We start from the raw sequence: 19,275 nt of genomic DNA, 5'->3' as shown, positions 1-19,275 counted from the left end.
TTGTTCAGTACATTAAAAAAAAAAATCAGAAAAAACATTGTTCTTGCTGTGGTTTTCCCACCTGATGATGATTGCTTGTGTTGCAATCGAAACGTCGTGATTTAATTTATTTTATTTTATACCTAAGTGACTTTACCGAAAGAACCAAAGATATTATTTCCTTTGTCTTCGCAACTGAGTGGCAATAGCATTGCTCAACCCCATTGAGCCTGCTGGGATGAATTGGATTGCCATAGTGGTTAATGCACTTGCCATGGCATGTGAAGTCTCTCTTCCATCAGCCAGATGCTGTGGGACGCCGTAAAATAGTGTCATCTGCTACACCCTGCCGTGGCATTTGTAATCGTATGTCTTTCTGCGCTTGTTATCTTCATTGTTAAAATGCCAGACCTCAATTTGAACTGATGTACAATCGTGTATTTCTCCCGTTAGCTAGGAATTAGCCAAATGTTCCAATATAGTATGCCATTAAAATAGACTGGGCTCTTCAGATCCAGTGAGGCTTGGTTGAATAAAGGATGTTATGGTATAATTAATATTATGCATCCCATGCTTGCAACTGACCAGGTGACATTTTCTCAAAATCAGAAGGTTTGAAATTGAAATCTCAGTCAGGTGTTGATTCAGTTGATCCATCTCCTGCATCATAAAAGTAAGTACTGTCGTTAACCAATGTAAATATTGGACCCACCATAAGAACGTGGAATTTCCACCACTGGTTCAAGGCTTCCAATGGAGATGAGTAGGGAGAACAGTGCTCCTAGCTGAAAAGAGAAATCAATGGCACAACCAATTATAAATTACAGTGATGTCAATTGATTTTTTAAGGATGATACCCTATCAGATATTGATTGGGAAAACATTGTCAATGGTTTGCATGGAAACATTTTACAGATTTATTTTAGTCTTTCTCTTTACGTTCTTTACACGAGCTCGGTTGATGGGAATGTTGGGATGTTAAGAATACAGACAATGGGGAATGGGAAATAAGGCCAGCTTTAGGTCCTTTCAGTTTGATTTATTTATTTCAGTTTCATTTATTTGGTATAGCCCTGTGAGCCATTCGGCTCTTGAATCGGGTGCAACCGCAACAAACAAAAAACAAAACATGAACAAGAAAACATCTTAAAGTGACTATGTGAAAAAACAGCAAAATATTCCTGAAAAAGCACCGTACACCAACGCTGTGTGCAAAAATCCCAGTGGGATGCAAGTCAAACAACAACAACAACCACAAGACAACTTAGATTAAGGCCATCAGTCTAACTCCATACTACAACAAACAAACATGGCCAAACCAAAAAACTTTTCGAAATCACCAAAAAATAAAGCCATAATTGCAACGTAACAGTGATCACAAGGACTGTGACCGAATTTTTAACAATAAACTACATAAATAACATGTAACACCAAACCTTAGAGCCATAGCTGGCTGCATGAGTCAGAGTGCACGAAATTATTCCTTTAATGTGTATCCTGGACATGCCCCTAAATTATGTTGCATTCTTCATGTTTGTGTGAATGTTGTTCATTGCCGGTCATTCCATTGGTCTGTGACAGAACTTAATCCTGCTAAGCCTCGTGCAATCCTGAAAGCCTATGGGCAAGCTGGCAGAACAGAAAGCTTCGCCATTCTGTGACCGGGTGCTCATTTTATTAAGACTGGAGGACATACCGTAGTGTCTTAAAGTGACATACATCTTATCTGGAGGTGAGCACAAAAAACCTCTGCAGCAATGATCCCGTGTTGCCACTTTATAGTTGGCACTGAGCATTTGCATAGATCTCTCTGAATGGAAAAGTAATTTGGATCCCCTTTACACATCTCTTTCCGCTGCTCCCGCCCAACCTTGCTCATCTGGTGAGTTTTGCACGGGAATTCATGAACCACTTTGGAGAAGCATTACTTTCAACTTTAGCCTCGGTGTGTGTGTGTGTGTTTGAGCTAAGTGGGGAGCAGTAGTGTAGCAGTTAGCGCGCTGCGCTGAGAACCTGGCCACCAGAGTTCGATTCCTGCTCAGCCATCACCAAAGTAACGATTATTTGATCCGGTCCCGGGCCTCCCCTAGGTCTACTCATCCTCAAATGAGTACCTGGTGCAGTGTGTTAAACATCGCCACTAGGGAGACAAAGGCTGCCGGGCGTGGTGTTGGTCATCCACCCACTCGTGTGCCGTGCCGGCCTTCATAGGTGCTCACTAACAGCACTTGCCCCAACAGTCTGTTAAGGCTGTATGGGGGATCGTTGTCTTTGTTTGAGCTAAAGGGCTGCATAACGCAGACGTGAACTCCATAAAAGTTGCAGGAAAGGAAGCCTCTGCCCTTTTTTTATGAGGTCAGGATCTAGCACGTTTGGAATATAATGTGGAATGATGGAACGGCAGGCGTGAGGAAGATGAGGCTGTATCGTACGTGGAGTATCTGCGCAGAACTTGGTAGGCCCAGTGACCGAGAGAGGCGTTTGGCGGCACGCAGAATGTGGGGGAAATGAGAGGAAGGACCAAAATCCAGATGGTGGGAAACTACGAGAGCCCATGGCTGGGGGGAGTTTTGGTGTAGACGGTGCAACAACGACGGAAGGATTTGGTGGAAGAGTGGCAGAGTGGTGAGATGGGTTGGAAGAGTCAGCTGCCTTGGTGACGATTCACCTCTTGATCAACTTGCTTCGAAGCGTTTGTCCTGGTTCACTTTGTTAATGACTAAGACATTTTGATTCCGTCCAGGGTGGAGCCCCTGGGCTGTTGTTTGCGCCAAAAACACAGGGAGAAAAAAAATATGCATCCTGTGGGTGGGTTGCTCCCCAGCGACGGCGCAATATTTATGACAGGCCCTTTTGCACAAATATCTTTGTTGGTTGTACCACGTTGCTCGTCAGCACCGGTACCTGCCAAGGGACCGGTTGTGGAGCCAAGCCCGTTGGAGACAGCGGGAGTTTGCCTTTATGCATGTACACGTTTAGCCACTTGCACAAGAAAGCACTGCCACACAGCATCAGCTGCTCAAGTTTTTGTTGTACGTACGTGTATGTGCGTGTAAGTTTTGTGGGTGTGTAGGTTTTTGGGTCGTACTGGGATGGGTGGCCACCCATGCACACGAGACAGGTGTGGCAGGCAGGTGGGGCGGTGGGCAGTGCAGCAAAATCCATTGTTGTTCTGTACTTGGGACTGTGCGACGAGGGGAGGACCTCATCCAGCAGCGGTTTAACTAAGCGTGCTGAGCATGCATGTGTTTTTTTAACCCTTAAACTGGTCTTAAAGTGTAGATCGCATGGCACAAAGCGCCGTGGTGACGTCACCGCCACTTAGTGGTGAATGGCGGCTGTTGTTGCATTTAACAGGCTCATAATCACCACGTGGTTTAAACAAGCAATTGACTGTTGAGTTGAATCATGGCCCTTGAATTGTGATTATGCTTTGAACTGTGAGGCCGGTGAATAGTTACGGGTCTCCTTTACTAATTACCGCGCTCATTACATGCACATGAACACTTAGAGACAGACAAATAAGCCAAAGCGTCTCCCACCACAAACAAGCAATGGGGCAGCACAAACCTGCATTGATGGCCCAGAAATATTGCTGGAAAATCCACATTCTAAGGGGCAGAGCCCAGTTTCTTTATATCGCAATCACTGTTGACTTCCTACATCGTGGTATGGTACTCACTTTATCAACCTTGCAGGATATTTCACCACAATTTGGATGTGTGAACTTCCTTCTTGTGAGGAAATACTCCAACAGCAGTCATCCAGCCAGATATATCTGTTCGTACCTAGATCGCTGTACGTACGAATGTATTTGCCACATTAGTACTATTCAGTTTCAACTTATTACATTCATTTTACTTTACATTGCATCTTAGAATTCACCAATAGATGTAAACGTGCGTGTCCCTGCAATTGCTTGCTCGATAGTTTTCGGCACCGCACGGGAGACATTCATTATTCTTCTTTGGTTCTTTCGGTAAAGTCACGTAGAATGAGAAAAAATAATAAAATAAAACAATAAAATTCTAACGACGTTTCGGCCACAACACAGCTCTGTCGTCCCGACAGTTTTGTTCCTTCACCTGAAGAAGGCTACTTGTGTTGTGGCCGAAACGTCGTGAGAATTTTATTGTTTTATTTTATTATTTTATTCTCATTCTACGTGACTTTACCGAAAGAACCAAAGAAGATGAATCCTTGCAGTCACGAATGCTTTAAATCGACATTCATTATTCTCTGCAACTGTGATAGCACGTTCTATGTTATGCCCCTTCGATAGTGCCGCGTGTGGTGACCATTGCTGTCTGAGTGGAAGAGCCTCCACTAAGAGGTGGTTCTCGACACCCCCTCAAAAGGGGTGTTTGGCCTACCCTTTCACGCTGGCCAGACAATCTTGGAAGATGTGGGGGCGTGCCCATAGTCACTGCTGGGTGCGTGAAGGCAGGAGGATTTTTTTTGTAGACTTGTTTATTTATTTTTCCTGAAAGAAATTCACCTGGATCATTCTTGGAGATGGGACACCTTTGTATTCAAGGGTGTTCAGGGTGTCAAGTGACACGTGCGTCGCAAACACATGGCGACACGTGTACGCGCGTTGATGCAACCTCCCTGTTGTTTCAACTGCCACGTGACGACACGTGTACACGCGTTCATGCAACCTGCCATTGTTTCAACTGCCACGTGACAATACGTGTACACGCGTTCGTGCAACCTGCCCGTTGTTTCACCTGCCACGTGACAATACGTGTACACGCATTCGTGCAACCTGCCCATTGTTTCAACTGCCACGTGACAACACGTGTACACGCGTTCATGCAACCTGCCCGGGAGATCAAATTGGCGACCTAGATTGCAAGTCCAGTGTGGTAGCAGCAGCCACTACCACAGCAGCAGCATCGCTCCGAACGCACGTACACACGCGTATATTTATACGTTGACGTGACTCGTTCACAAGCGTGCGTGCAATGCAATCGCGGCGTCAGTGTGCGAGTGATCAATGGTTGGATTATGCATTGCGAGAGAGTGATTTGAGTTGTATTAGCTGTGACGTGACGTGACTCTTAATGCCATTCAATTTCATCAGCGCAACAAGACGTTTAATGGCCAGATGTGGCATCGTTTTCAACTGCGGTGTTTTTCAACAGATCTGCTTGTGCAGCCTTCATTATAAAATTATACAATGCATTTTCCACTAGATATCCAGTACTTACTGAATTTAGCATTTTTCTTCAATTACAGAATTTCATTTTTATTAGTAAAATAACTACCCATTGGATAAATTACTCAGTTGGGGTTGCGAATACCATTTTTTTGCCCGCATTTCAAGAAAAACTGAAGTTTGCATAGTAATTTTACCACATCAATCAAAGTTACCTGCAAAATCATCACCTAATGAGATAATGTACAGTTCATCTGTTTTGTGATATGAACCGACAGAAATGAGATATTGTGTCTCCATCTGTGTTTTTTGTGCGAGTCATATATTTTTTTAAAGAGCACGGTGTGAAAAATACATTAGTAATTATTTGTTCATGTCTCCACATGTCTCCCTGTCTAAACCCTCTCCTCAGAGGTTTAAAGCTGCCGGTGCTGCAACTGAAAATTTGGTGCTGTATTTTTTTTTGTTTACAATAATTACCTTTGCTTTGTGAGCTTTGTTTAGTCTCTTCCTTGTAGTGCGATACAAAGGGTGGTCAAATCATTTAGTGAATGAGAACAAAAAATCGAAATAACATCAAAAGTGAGGAAACTCAAAAGTAACAAGGACTCCTTCCCGCATCTGTCTGGCATGTACGACGAATCGAAATTTTACCGCAACAGGACCGGAAGGACTAAGAGAAAAACCGTTCATGCAACTCCGTGGCGTCTTGTGTGCACACTTCGAATGCTCATCACTGGAATTTGACCGCTCTGTGTAACTCGATAGTTTTTGTTTGCTCTCTTACAAAAATATTTTCTGGTTGAAAATATGATCAGCATTTATGGTTGTTAAGTTGACGTTTTATTATAGAATGTTTAAATGCATCTGTGGTTTACATCATCGGACTAATTAAAAGTGTGTTTTATGGTGATCCTTTCAATTACTGCGGTATTTATAAATTAAAAAATAAGCTCAATAAATGTCTCATTCTGTGCGGTATATGATTTACTTATTTAAATGTCTATTGTTAAATGTGTTTCTGTTATGCTGCACTTTTTATTTCGCAGTGTTTCAAGTTATAAATCATGATTTTTAGCTCTCAATGTTTAACCATATGAAACATTACAGAGGAGTATCTCAAATTGTGCATGGTCCAAATTTTTTTTGTCAATCTTGTACTGTACTTTCCATACCAGTTTATTTGCAGTGACTCAAATCTGGAGAATTCTTAATTCACTTTTTTTCCTTTCCAGCTTCATACAATCCCTGTTTATTTCGAAATAACTGATTGATTAAGTCTCTGATTCGTTGCATTTAATGTCGTTATAACTCGATCACTGCATGTGTGCGTTTATATAAAGAGGGCACATTTACATGACGTCTTACAAAGGACCAGCCAAACTGAATATTAGATGCGGGAAATGTTAAATCAAACAATCGTGTCAATGAGCATTTTTCGGACCTTTAAAATATTACATTAGTTGTGTTTTAAATGCACAAGGCAGTCGAGGTTGTCATGAGGTTTTGTTTCATACAGTATATGTATAATCAGTGCAATCAGAATACCAAAACCAGGAACCTGCACTGGTAAATCTCACAATGATTGTTTTTGTTAGCGTGCAATAAGATCGCCGCACCTTAGCGTGTACTAGTTGATTACTTTTGGTTATTACGTTCATGTTTGTAAAATTACAACATCATTTTGAAAACAGGTCAATGTTGGAAGCGATCGAAGTCGGCTGCTTCGGTTGATGTGGAAACATCAAGCAGCCAATGCATCGCAGTAAAGATTCATCAGCTGCTCACGTTTCTACCGAACACATGACTCTGAGTAAAGTTCATGGTAAAATGAACCAAGTAGTCGGATTATATCATTTAAGTGCTTTGAAAATACCAAATATAGAATGATGTCACCTTGCTTCTGAAGGGCCACATAATCACTGTATTAAGGGCGACTATTGAAAAGTAAGCCTTCCAGTGAGTGCGGCTCTGCAGAAGGGAACCCTTTGCGTTGTAAATTAATGCAAAAAATGAATCAAATTGGCCATCCATTTAAGCTTTCAAAGCAACTTCCCACATGCGTTGGCATCGACGTCTCACTTAAATTAGCACTGCGTCTCCGTGCGCTCGCAAAATGGTTGCACCTTGGTGTGGCCTCTGCAGTGCTGTTGCCAAACATTGAAAAGAGAAACCTGGTGTTCTGTAGAAACGAGCACACTTCTGCAGGTGAAAATAAAATGCATTTGTTTTTAAAATCAACATTGCCGAAATTGTTAGTGTAACATTTTAAAGGGAACTGAAAGAGGTGAACAAAAATCAAGAGGCAGTGCTCACGTATTGTTGGAATTCCCAAAGTCAGCGGCGGAAACTGGACATTCCCATGACGAGGGACAGTTTATTCGTGGGACTTGTCCGCAAAGTTGGCGCCTTCTTTTTCTTAACCCTGGCGAGAGGAAAACTCGAGTCGGGCTTCCAATGGGATTTGAACTCAGCCTTCTCACTGAGTCACATCCTCTCACCACTGTGCCATGGGTCATGACCACCGCATCTCAACTCAAAGCGCCTCCACGCTCGGAGAAACCACTTGTGCCATTGGTGACTCTGAGCCAGCGGTGGCGGTGTTCGTTTCGCTAATCAGATCGGTGATTAAAACATGAATAATCGGAAAGCTACATCGGTAAAATAATCTACTTGCCCCATTATCTCTACCCTTAACAAGGGCCATTGCCCAAAACGTTTAGTTAGCCTGCTGCTGTTGGTCATGACAGCACGGTGGTGCGTTGGACTTGCGTTAAGCCGTATGTGGTTGGAGCTTTTACCTGTCTAATGCGAGCTCTGCGCTGCTTCTTCTTCTCCCCTTGCAGTGGTACATGGTAACCATCGTCCACGTGTACAACCGCTGGCGGAACAGCGAGATCCGCTGCTACGTCAATGGGCAGCTCGTCTCCTACGGAGACATGGCTTGGCATGTCAACGCCAACGACGTGAGTCTCCGGCACCCTCCCGCGTCGCTTGAGATAATGTTTTGTGCCATCACTCTCCACCCAGTTTCCGGGCTGCGCCACGTGTCGTTTGGCTCGAATGTTCGACGTTACGTGTTGGGAGCTTCGCTGGGGAATTGAGTTGCAAAAGCTTTCCCGGCACATGGAACAAAACGTCGGACATCGTGCCCGAACTACATGCGGTACAACTGGAAAACACATCGCAGAGTTGTACAGTGGCACATTCGCGAAATCCTACGCAGTAGAATTTACATGAGCTTGCCACCTTTAAGCAAATCCATGCGCCTCGCTCAGGCATCCGATTAGCACGGATGGCTACGTACGGTGCAAAAGAAGTTCAACGTACATACAGGCCTATAACCTAGCTGGCGAAAAACTATAACTAACTAAAAAAGTCAAAGATGAAAGCAGTCTCCCTGTACAAATGAGCAATGAGCAAAACTGAGCCAGTGGTGATAATTAAACAGTGGGGGGGGGGGGGGGTGAGGGGGGATGGACTCTCCTCAGATCAACTATTGTTGACTTCCTGCAAAGTGATAAGTATACGATTGACCTCAGAGTGGGGATGGGATGGTTGTATTTGCAAACCTCGAATTGCAAGTCAAGTGGTACAACCACACGATGGTCTTCCCAGACATTGGGGAAATTATAATATAATTATTGAAGCTATTAAATGTGTATTGATTTCTAAAAGGTTGCCCATTCGTATAACAGTTGGGAATTTACACTTAGCCCATCTTCCCTTCAGATTCATGAAGGTGAGTAACCCTTGTGGGTAGTTTTCTGTAGTCACCTTTTTGTTGACGCTGGTGCCACGATAGCCTTGTGGAATTTCTTCCGCTGGCTCAGGGACAGTGGCGTCACTAGGGAGGTGCGGGGTGGGGGGTGCGGACCGCACCGGGTGACACCATCAGAAAGGGTGACACCAAAATGACTGTCTATACAATTTTTGTGCAGTGTTTTAGCAGAAATGTTTTTTATATATATATATAAATAAATTCCCTGTAGTTGGTTATAACAACAAAAAACATTTTTCCTAAGCCCAGCTTACATGTATTGTATCAATATACCTACAGGGCTAAAACTCTATGCTAATTGTATTTTTTAACCTTCTAATGCGATCAGAGCAGTCATTATTAACCAATTACAATGATGCTTCGAATCACATGGTTTCGTCTGCACGCGCTACAAGTACGTGCTGTTCGTGTTTTTATAGTCGCTGATTTTGTCAAATTTTCTGGTGTTTTAGCTACTATATTGTGGTAATTAATATTGGTGAATATGTATCAATAAAATAAAATAAATCACGACGTTTCGGGCGAAACAGTCTGCCTCAGCAGCAGACCATGCTTTCCCACCTGGTGATGGACGCTTGTGTTGCGCCCGAAACGTCGTGATTTATTTTTATTTTTCTACCTACATTACTTTACCGAAAGAACCAAAGAGTATGGATTCCTGCAGTCACGAAAGCTTCAAATCTAGATATATCAATAACTTTTTTGTGAAAGTCACATAGAAGGGAAACAATAAAATAATTAGAATATGAATCCCTGCAGTCACGAAAGCTTTAAATCAAAATGAAGTGGTAATTAAAGGAAAAGGAGAAAAATCTAAAAAGGCTAATAATGTTGTAATTCAGTGTAGAAAGATTTTACCAAACAATGTTGTTGGTATTCATATAATCTAAGAAATATTACATTTAAGCAATTTACAACTATATCACATATTATTCTATGATTAAAATTAATAATAAACTTACACGTAGAACAATTTTTGATTACATAACTATTTGATAACTAAATTGAGAAATTGACAATTCAAAACATGAAGTGGGGGGAAATGCTATGTTTCTTGATACATGTTTAGAAATATAACTTAAATCTAAAATGCATTTTTTTAGTCTTTTCAAATTTTCTTTAAAAACATCACTGTCTTGCAAATATATCTTATTTTAATGTAGTTCTTAAATGTTTTTACGTTTTTTACTTCGAATTATAGTTTCTCTTACCGAATATTCACTTTTACCATGTTAAACTATGTCAAAGTAAATACATTTATGCTGTACGTATGATATTGTAATTTAAAGGTGTAATTTTTATTTTGCTCGTTGTTTATGTCACTACCTTTGCCATTACATTCAGTAATATACGGGAATTACGATTTACGAGTAACATTAGTACAAAAAACATTACTCAGGTTTCTGTATGGTCTGGTACGGGCAGATGTCCATGAGGGGTGACCCCATGAGTTACCGCACTTGGTGACACCAATCCTAGTGACGCCACTGCTCAGGGCTACAACAGTAAGATGTGCGCCACCCCAACTCATTTGATTTGGTTAATGCAGAGTACATAGCGACAAAGACATCTCCACTCCTCAGTTGCTCTAAACCAGCGCTAATATGAACAGAATCCATTCAAACGACATAAACTAGCGAGCTAATGAGAATGGATGTGAATATGCATGCTTATCTAATGCACTTTGCCGCCATCTTGGCTCTACGTTGTTACAGTATATACGACTTCTGTGCTATTTTCAGGACTTGGGTCTCGAGTGTTTCACGTTGGCAAACGCTGACTATTGTGCACCTCGAGTGAAATAAAGGGATACGTGCAATTTTGTACGTGGACATACCAAAAAAAAACCCCGTTGAATATGAGAGGTTGAAAAAGAGGGGGTGGTCCGGTGGCACGGGCTTGCAGCCTTGAGGATGCTTTTTTGCCCGATTTTTATCGTGGTAGTCAAGTGGAAGGAGGGAGGGGGGGAGCCACTGCCAGATGCTTCCAGAGTAGCACTGCGAATACGGCACACAAGTCTGTCAATTAGCGTGCCCTGTCCCTGAGGGCCCCCAGGATTGTGCTTCGTCCTTAGGGCACTCCTAGTTAAAAAATGTCACCTCCTAGATACTCGCAACACACACTTGTGTTTTTCAGTGTTCGTCGTAGTAATAGTAACAATCGTCTCCTGTGATATCACTGCTCTCTTTTGACTGATCAGTGATACTCAGAACTGTAGGGTGATAACTCAGGCATTCCAGCACAATTTTGAAAAGAAAAAAACATGGCCAATTTTTTTACTGTGTGCATTTTAGACATTCATTTCAATTTAGTGTGTCGTGGAAAATATAAGGAAAAGTCACCTTTAAAAAATGTATAACTTTGAATATATTTATCAGTGGTTGCCCTATATAGGAACTAAACCTTGCCCAGGATAGTGTAATTTACACAAGTTTCTCAAGGACACAGCCAGATATATAATCACGGCCACATGTAAATTTGTGCAGCAAAACTCTTTGTGAATTTTTTTTGTAATATAAAGATTATAACTGTAGTTCTGCAATAGATAAGTTGTACCCTGCTATCGGAATGTGGAATTTCCATTGCTGGCTATTCGGCACTAACAGATCATGAATGCTGTCCCACGCTTACTCGAGCATGGAGACATATTCACCCCCTGACTGTCTTCCTAGCGTAGACCAGGAAAGGCTATGACATACGTGGTCCTAATGAGATGGATTTGAGAAAATTAAAAATTTCTGGAATGACCGTGAAAGAAACCCTTGTGGTGGGAACAGCTGGTGGAAGCCGACTAGGGCTATTGTTTGTCCCAGTGGGCCTAAAGGGTTTAATTAGCTCATGAGGATTACTCTTCTTTTTTTTAATGCCATGGTATACGTAGAATTATGCAACGTGTGTGTATAATATATAAATGTCAAAGTCAAATGAGTTTGGGGCCATCGCTCCTGAGCCAGCGGTGGAAATTGCAGCTTGACATCGTGATGGCCGTTCTCTCCGTCGGACATCCGTCGTCGACTTCCCGCCAAGCGTGTTTCCACGTCGACCTCCCATCAGAGTTGAAACTCTCAACTTTGTGACGATCGTGAGGCACGCTTAACTGCGGGCACCATCTGCCCTCACGGAATTGTCAAATGGACGGATTGACTCTGCATCCAGTGACATCACACGCTTCACAACCGGTGATGGTTTTTTTTTGATGCACGGTATTTAAAGAAGGCCGTAATTCTGCCTCAGGACTGTCAGTGAGGCTAGGTTATGTTCCCACCTCCGATCCCGCACGGAGGAAAATGTTAGAAAAATCCCCACGTTTTACCTCAGGGTCCCTGTGCGCAGTGAGCCGTGTGCTCCAACCTCACGTGCAAGGACACATTTGACTTATAATGCCACCCGAGGTGCCATTCAAACACTGCGCACGGGGCTGTCAGAAATCAGGACGTAGTGATGCAGTGTGATAGGAATTAAAGGGAATTAAACGGATCACGTAATGAATGGGAGCCCTATTGACCCAATTCATTTTAATTCTTGAAATTTTTAAAAATCATTTTTTTCATATGCTGGCATGTACTCAGCCAAAATGGCAGGCATATAAGTAGGTCATATTATTATAGTTATAAGATACCCACTCTATACATTTTAGAATATTGGCTCATTGTACAGCCTGGGTTATGGGAAATTTATTTCGTCTGCTCTCCAGACTGTGCACTCTAAAAATTATGAACACATTCACGACTGGGATCAATGCAATCAGAGCCAACCAACCCTGCCATCACTTCCTTCCTTATGCCAATTTCAACAAAAGCTCATCTCCCAACCCTGCTCCTGCAGTGTCTTGGCATCTCGGGGTCTTCCTCTAAGTTGCTGACCCCTTGCTGGCTTGGTCACTTATGGAATAAAAATAATGACGTGCGCACACGGTGAGTTTCGAGAAAGAGGCTCGCATGTGCCCCATTGGCTCGATTCTCCCATCACTCCTCGCATGTCACGTGACTACCATGCGGAATGTCCTGCATATTTTAATTCGCAGCGTCTTTTTTTGCGAGCACCGTGATTCAATTTGTTGTGGCCATATTATTTCTGATAGCAGCAGAACAATGATAACCCATTGGCATCCTTGCCAGACTGATCACTCTAGTGTTTATTACCCTTGGCTCTTTCTAGCCTACAGGCACTTTTCTGTCTGAGCTTCTCATCATTTACAGAAATTGTTGTAATTGATTTAAGAAAGCAATAGTTAATCAAATAGGTAAACTATCTGTATCATTGCCAAAATAAAATTACATTTGGTTAATTGAACCACGTGGGCGAGTGGGTTGCGCATGGTTGCGAGAAATTAACTCCTTCGCCTGGTATGTAGAACGTCGTGGGTTCAATCCCGACCCCTGGCGCCTGTATATTCAGAGTTGGCATGTTCGCCCAGTGGTAGCATGGATTTTTCTCTGGGTCCTCCGGTTTTTCCCTCCACATTTAGAATCAACATGCGTTAAAAGTGTTTGGCTGCTATAGATGTCCACTTGATTAGCCACTTCGTTGAGCTATCGTTTGTGGCCAGATTACTTCTGAAAAAGAGCTATAAAATAAAAAATAGTTTTAGTTTTAGGGTCTTGCGAATCACTGTCTTATAAATTGATTAAATAATCCAAACCCTGCCTCAGCTTATCAGTCTCTTTTTCTTGGTTCTTTCGGTAAAGTCACGTAGAAGGGAAATAATAAAAAATAAGACGTAATAAAATTCTCACGACGTTTCGGCCACAACACAAGTAGCCTTCCTCAGGTGAAGAAACAGCGCTGTCTTCCCGACAGTTCTGTTTCTTCACCTGAGGAAGGCTACTTGTGTTGTGTCCGAAACGTCGTGAGAATTTTATTACGTTTTATTTTATTATTATTTTATTATTTCCCTTCTACGTGACTTTACCGAAAGAACCAAGAAGATGAATCCCTGCAGTCACGAAAGCTTTAAATCGAAACTTATCAGTCTCATTAATGGTTTATCTTGTTATAACGAATTCCATTGGGTTTGCATTAATTAGGCGAGAGCCATATTCCCCATTGTGTTTGTTTTACAGGCCACACCATGAAGATAAACCTCAGGATTTGAATTTTTAAACAAGTATTTGGTCCAGAGGACATACAGTGAGGGAAAAAGTATTTGATCCCCTGCTGATGTTGTACGTTTGCCCACTGACAAAGAAATGATCAGTCTATAATTTCAATGGTAGGTTTATTTGAACAGTGAGAGACAGAATAACAACAAAATCCAGAAAAACGCATGTCAAAAATGTTATAAATTGATTTGCATTTTAATGAGGGAAATAAGTATTTGACCCTTCTGCAAAACATGACTTAGTACTTTGTGGCAAAACCCTTGTTGGCAATCACAGAGGTCAGACGTTTCTTGTAGATTGCCACCAGGTTTGCACACATCTCAGGAGGGATTTTGTTCCACTCCTCTTTGCAGATCTTCTCCAAGTCATTAAGGTTTCGAGGCTGACGTTTGGCAACTCGAACCTTCAGCTCCCTCCACAGATTTTCTATGGGATTAAGGTCTGGAGACTGGCTAGGCCACTCCAGGACCTTCATGTGCTTCTTCTTGAGCCACTCCTTTGTTGTCTTGATCATTGTAATGCTGGAATACCCATCCACGACCCATTTTCAATGCCCTGGCTGAGGGAAGGAGGTTCTCCCCCAAGATTTGACGGTACATGGCCCCGTCCATCGTCCCTTTGATGCGGTGAAGTTGTCCTGTCCCCTTAGCAGAAAAACACCCCCAAAGCATAATGTTTCCACCTCCATGTTTGACGGTGGGGATGGTGTTCTTGGGGTCATAGGCAGCATTTCTCCTCCAAACACGGGGAGTTGAGTTGATGCCAAAGAGCTCCATTTTGGTCTCATCTGACCACAACACTTTCACCCAGTTGTCCTCTGAATCATTCAGATGTTCATTGGCAAACTTCAGACGGGCATTTATATGTGCTTTCTTGAGCAGGGGGACCTTGCGGGTGCTGCAGGATTTCAGTCCTTCACAGCGTAGTGTGTTACCAATTGTTTTCTTGGTGACTATGGTCCCAGCTGCCTTGAGATCATTGACAAGATCCTGCCGTGTAGTTCTGGGCTGATTCCTCACCGTTGTCATGATCATTGCAACTCCACGAGGTGAGATCTTGCATGGAGCCCCAGGCCGAGGGAGATTGACAGTTATTTTGTGTTTCTTCCATTTGCGAAAAATCGCACCAACTGTTGTCACCTTCTCACCAAGCTGCTTGGCAATGGTCTTGTAGCCCATTCCAGCCTTGTGTAGGTCTACAATCTTGTCCCTGACATCCTTGGAGAGCTCTTTGGTCTTGGCAATGGTGGAGAGTTTGGAATCTGATTGATTGATTGCTTCTGTGGACAGGTGTCTTTTATACAGGCAACATGCTGAGATTAGGAGCACTCCCGTTAAGAGTGTGCTCCTAATCTCAGCTCGTTATCTGTATAAAGACACCTGGGAGCCAGAAATCTTTCTGATTGAGAGGGGGTCAAATACTTATTTCCCTCAATAAAATGCAAATCAATTTACAACATTTTTGACATGCGTTTTTCTGGATTTTCTTGTTGTTATTCTGTCTCTCACTGTTCAATAACCTACCATTAAAATTATAAACTGATCCTTTCTTTGTCAGTGGACAAACGTACAAAATCAGCAGGTATAACGACTAAAGGTTATTTGATTGTTTCCGCATTGAAACACATACCCGTTCCCCTTTCAACGGCTGCAGTAACTATTTTCCTTATTTATTTCCTGGCTAGTGTTGTAGATACAGCGTGGTGTCACGTCACCCACTGATGAAGGTTAAACTTTTAGAGCTAGATTCACATTTTTGTTTTATTAAATCGCCGAACACATTGTTGTAGCAGTCTGCCCCATTGCTGTTCCTGGAGACATTGCCGCATTTTTTCCAAAAAGCAGATATATAAAGGGAACATTTTTCAACACGTGAATCTTGCCAGGACAGTTGGTGATTTGTAAACTTCAGCAATGACAAGTATAAATGCCCATTATGGTCAGTCCTTTCCCTGTTAATGTGTGATTCATGCAATCATCGCTTAATTGGTTAAGTGCTTTTCTGGCCAGTGTTTGTCTCAGCTGAGTGATATGCTTATTTTTGCTTGATTAGGGAAGGTTATTATAATGTACGGTACATGCGTTGTTAAAGGTACGTCACGAAGAGTTTGAGTGCAGGTACAGGGAACATCCTTTCACTTACCTAATCATCACCAGCAATTAGTGTCACTGCATAACAAAGCAAGCGGTTGAAAGGGCCTTCATTATAAATGATAGCGTTTGTGATTCACGGTATTTACAGTCATACATTAAAGTCCACGTAGAAGAGGAGGCCAAATCCTCTCTTGAGGGGCTCTTCTGCTAGCGGTGGCCTGAGCAAAGCTGCTGCAGTGCTGCCCTTTTACATTCAGGACAAGTGGAAGTGTCCCCTGGCTCAAGGAAGTGAGGCAGTGCTCTTCACCATTACCAGCCCCAGGTTTAGTGGCAGATATTCGACTTTCCTATGGCAGGGACCAGTCTGTATAGGTTCATCTGCCATTGATTTATCGCCCTTAGATGGACTTGTCATGCATTATAAATTAAATGTTTCGTAGTTGTCTCGGTCAAAAATAAAATACAATTTGAGTGCAGCATGACAACCTATGCTCCATTTTAAAGAGTTTATTACTTTCACAATGTGCGGACTCAGAGCCTGTTTATCAGGGTGTGACTGTGTGTTTTGCAGAAGCTTAATTATTGCGGAGACGTTTTGAGTTTTGGACTTGACATTTCAATGTCATTCCTTTTACTCCTCTGCACAGCAATAGTCTCAGAACTCGTAACCAAAGTTCCGCGCTCTGACAATCAATCAATCTTTTATTTTAAGTGGCAATATCGCCCTCAGTAAAGTCGGCATCAGTGCACATTAAAGCAGCACGGAAATTGTACCGGGGGCACAGAGTAACAGGAATGAAAAAAAGAAACCCATCACGACCTCAGTTTTTGGACCCTTCTTTAATCTTCCACTGGAGGCTTTCATAATTATGAGTCCTGTAAAAATATGAAAAGTACACTCTGTGCTATCAGTCATAGATATGTTTAGAAGTGGAACGGTACACTGGAACACTCATGCCGGGTATATATTTATATATATTTAAAAATACTTGCAGAAAACCAAGGAGATTGACTTGTACAAGCTGTCACTAAATCGTTTTTGTCACAAAGAAGTTGCTTACTTTCCTGTGCCAAAGTCTTTTTTTTTTACTCTGGAAAATGTCTAATGCTATGCAAATCATACATTTAGTCCACGTTGAAATCCTGTTTTCATGTCTGGGATGGAGTGTACCTAGTTACTACCTTACACTCTACTCGATAGAATTCCACCTCAAGCAGTCCAGGGTGATGGATGATCCAGCACTCACTGAATCACTCCAGCCACTTGCTCACCGGTAATTAATCAGTCATCTCCTTATCACTATCCTTTCTCGACTACCATGGTTACTGTTCCCATGAACTACACTCGTTGATTCCAACCTGCATGTTGAGGGACTCTTTCTACCAGACAGACTGTTTCAGCGACGCTGTGTTCACCCACCCAAGCAGATCAGCACCCTTCTCTTTCTGCTTCATTCCTAGTACGCCTCGGATTTTGAATTTCCTTCCGTCATCTTTTAATATAAAGAATATATCAAATGCATACAATGTCCATGCTCAATTCAAGAAACGTATTAATGCTTATCCATTACAATTTCAATATTGCTACAAAATGGGACCTTTTTGCCATTATGAAAGTATAAAAAAAATAAGAATACATTTTACCCTTTCTGGCAATAAAACGGGCGTTAAAGATGTGCAAACACCAAATATAATCCTTTTTGCAAGGAATGAAGTCTGCATTAACCACACGTACTTGCGGTGAACATGCAAACATGCTCTGATAATTATTTCATACATCCATTGTCTTTGAATCTGATTGGGCTACACCAGACAGCCTTAGTTAGGGCCTAGTCTCACCAGTGTCAGAACCAGAGGACGACAAAAGGGGAAGAGGACAAAGACAATGCACTATCAGAGCAATGGCAGAGCCAGGATTTTCAGGTAGGGGAGGCAACCCCTCCAGAAAGGAGTTGTTAGTAAGTAAGGACTTGTGCCTTGATTTTTATTCGACGCGTGTGCGGCGATGGTGCAGCCAGCGATCGAGGGTCGAATTCTAACCGCGTTGTGTGATCGGCATCGCGCTCGCTGAAGGTGTCGATGCCTTCAGGGAAGTCGTGTCCTGTATACGCAACTGCGCAGAATTCTGAGTCACTTATAACTGCTTTGCCGTTACTTATTGCCAATTATGGACTCAGGCTATTGTCCTATCATCTCATCGAGTCCCTGGCACGTAATAATATGCTACACAGTGGCAGTGGGAGTCGGAAAATGCCGATTTATTATTAATAAACCCCAATGATCCGATCGAAATTAGGGATTTCGATCGGATTATTGGGGGGGGGGGGGCACGTGCCATCCCCCACCCCCCACTGGCTCTGCCAGTGTATCATAGCATTCTTAGTTCGGGGTGACCAGCTACAAAATGGAAGTTTTTGGCAGTATCAAAGTATAAAAAAATAAGAATACATTTTACCCTTTCTGGCAATAAAACGGGCGTTAAAGATGTGCAAACACCAAATAGAAACCTTTTTCAGGGAATCAAGTCTGCATTCACCACACACACATATATAGCTGTGGTGTAGTTTATTTACATAAACATATTAAACATATCTGATCTTATTGCCATCATCAAAGTCTCACCCATGAGGGTCCCCTACGACTTTAAAAGCAGAACTTTTTAAAAGCAAAGCAAAGTAAACCACGCTGTTATCCCAAGGGAGAATTAAAAAGCCCACAGTTAATTAGTGTTGTCACATGTTTGGATAATCCACAGCTTGTGGTTGCGGCCCTTGCGCTGTATCATTGGGGATTACATCCTGCGGTTACTGCATCTGGCCAAAAGCCTCATTGTATAAACCATGAGGGTTTCCGAAATGGCAGCTCCAAACGAAACTTAGCACTGTTTGTTTTTAACTGCTAGTGTTTGCTTTTTTTTTTCCTTACACGTTGCAGGGTGTTGTTGGTCTTAATGCGAATGAATGATCAGATAAAGTAATTAAAATCGCCCTGGAAAATGTTACTTGGGCTGCACGTGTATAGTCGTCGTTGGAGTTTGGTAAATTCCTCAGCTCGGCATTGAATTACTTGTCACCACAAATTGGCAAGAGGCAAGCGAGGGCATGGGAGCGCACAAATTGCAGTGCACTGCGACGTGTTGTAAGGTTGTACCGTGGGTGT

General features: G+C 42.4%; 1 protein-coding gene across 1 annotated transcript in view; it reads left to right on the top strand.

Annotated features, from left to right (window-relative positions):
• LOC116943508 (neurobeachin-like) overlaps positions 1–19,275 on the top strand; it is a 529,072-nt gene that overhangs the window by 164,062 nt on the left and 345,735 nt on the right. The window contains exon 7 of the mRNA XM_076067757.1: positions 7,987–8,106. Coding sequence (XP_075923872.1) covers positions 7,987–8,106 — 120 coding nt within the window. The remainder of the gene's footprint in view (positions 1–7,986; positions 8,107–19,275) is intronic.

This window comes from Petromyzon marinus, chromosome 18, assembly GCF_048934315.1.
Source record: "Petromyzon marinus isolate PM22_M1 ecotype Great Lakes invasive population chromosome 18, UKy_Petmar_22M1.pri1.0, whole genome shotgun sequence".
Taxonomy (NCBI): domain Eukaryota; kingdom Metazoa; phylum Chordata; class Hyperoartia; order Petromyzontiformes; family Petromyzontidae; genus Petromyzon; species Petromyzon marinus.
Note: the sequence above shows the minus strand (reverse complement) of the source record. Positions and strands in the feature narration are given on the sequence as shown.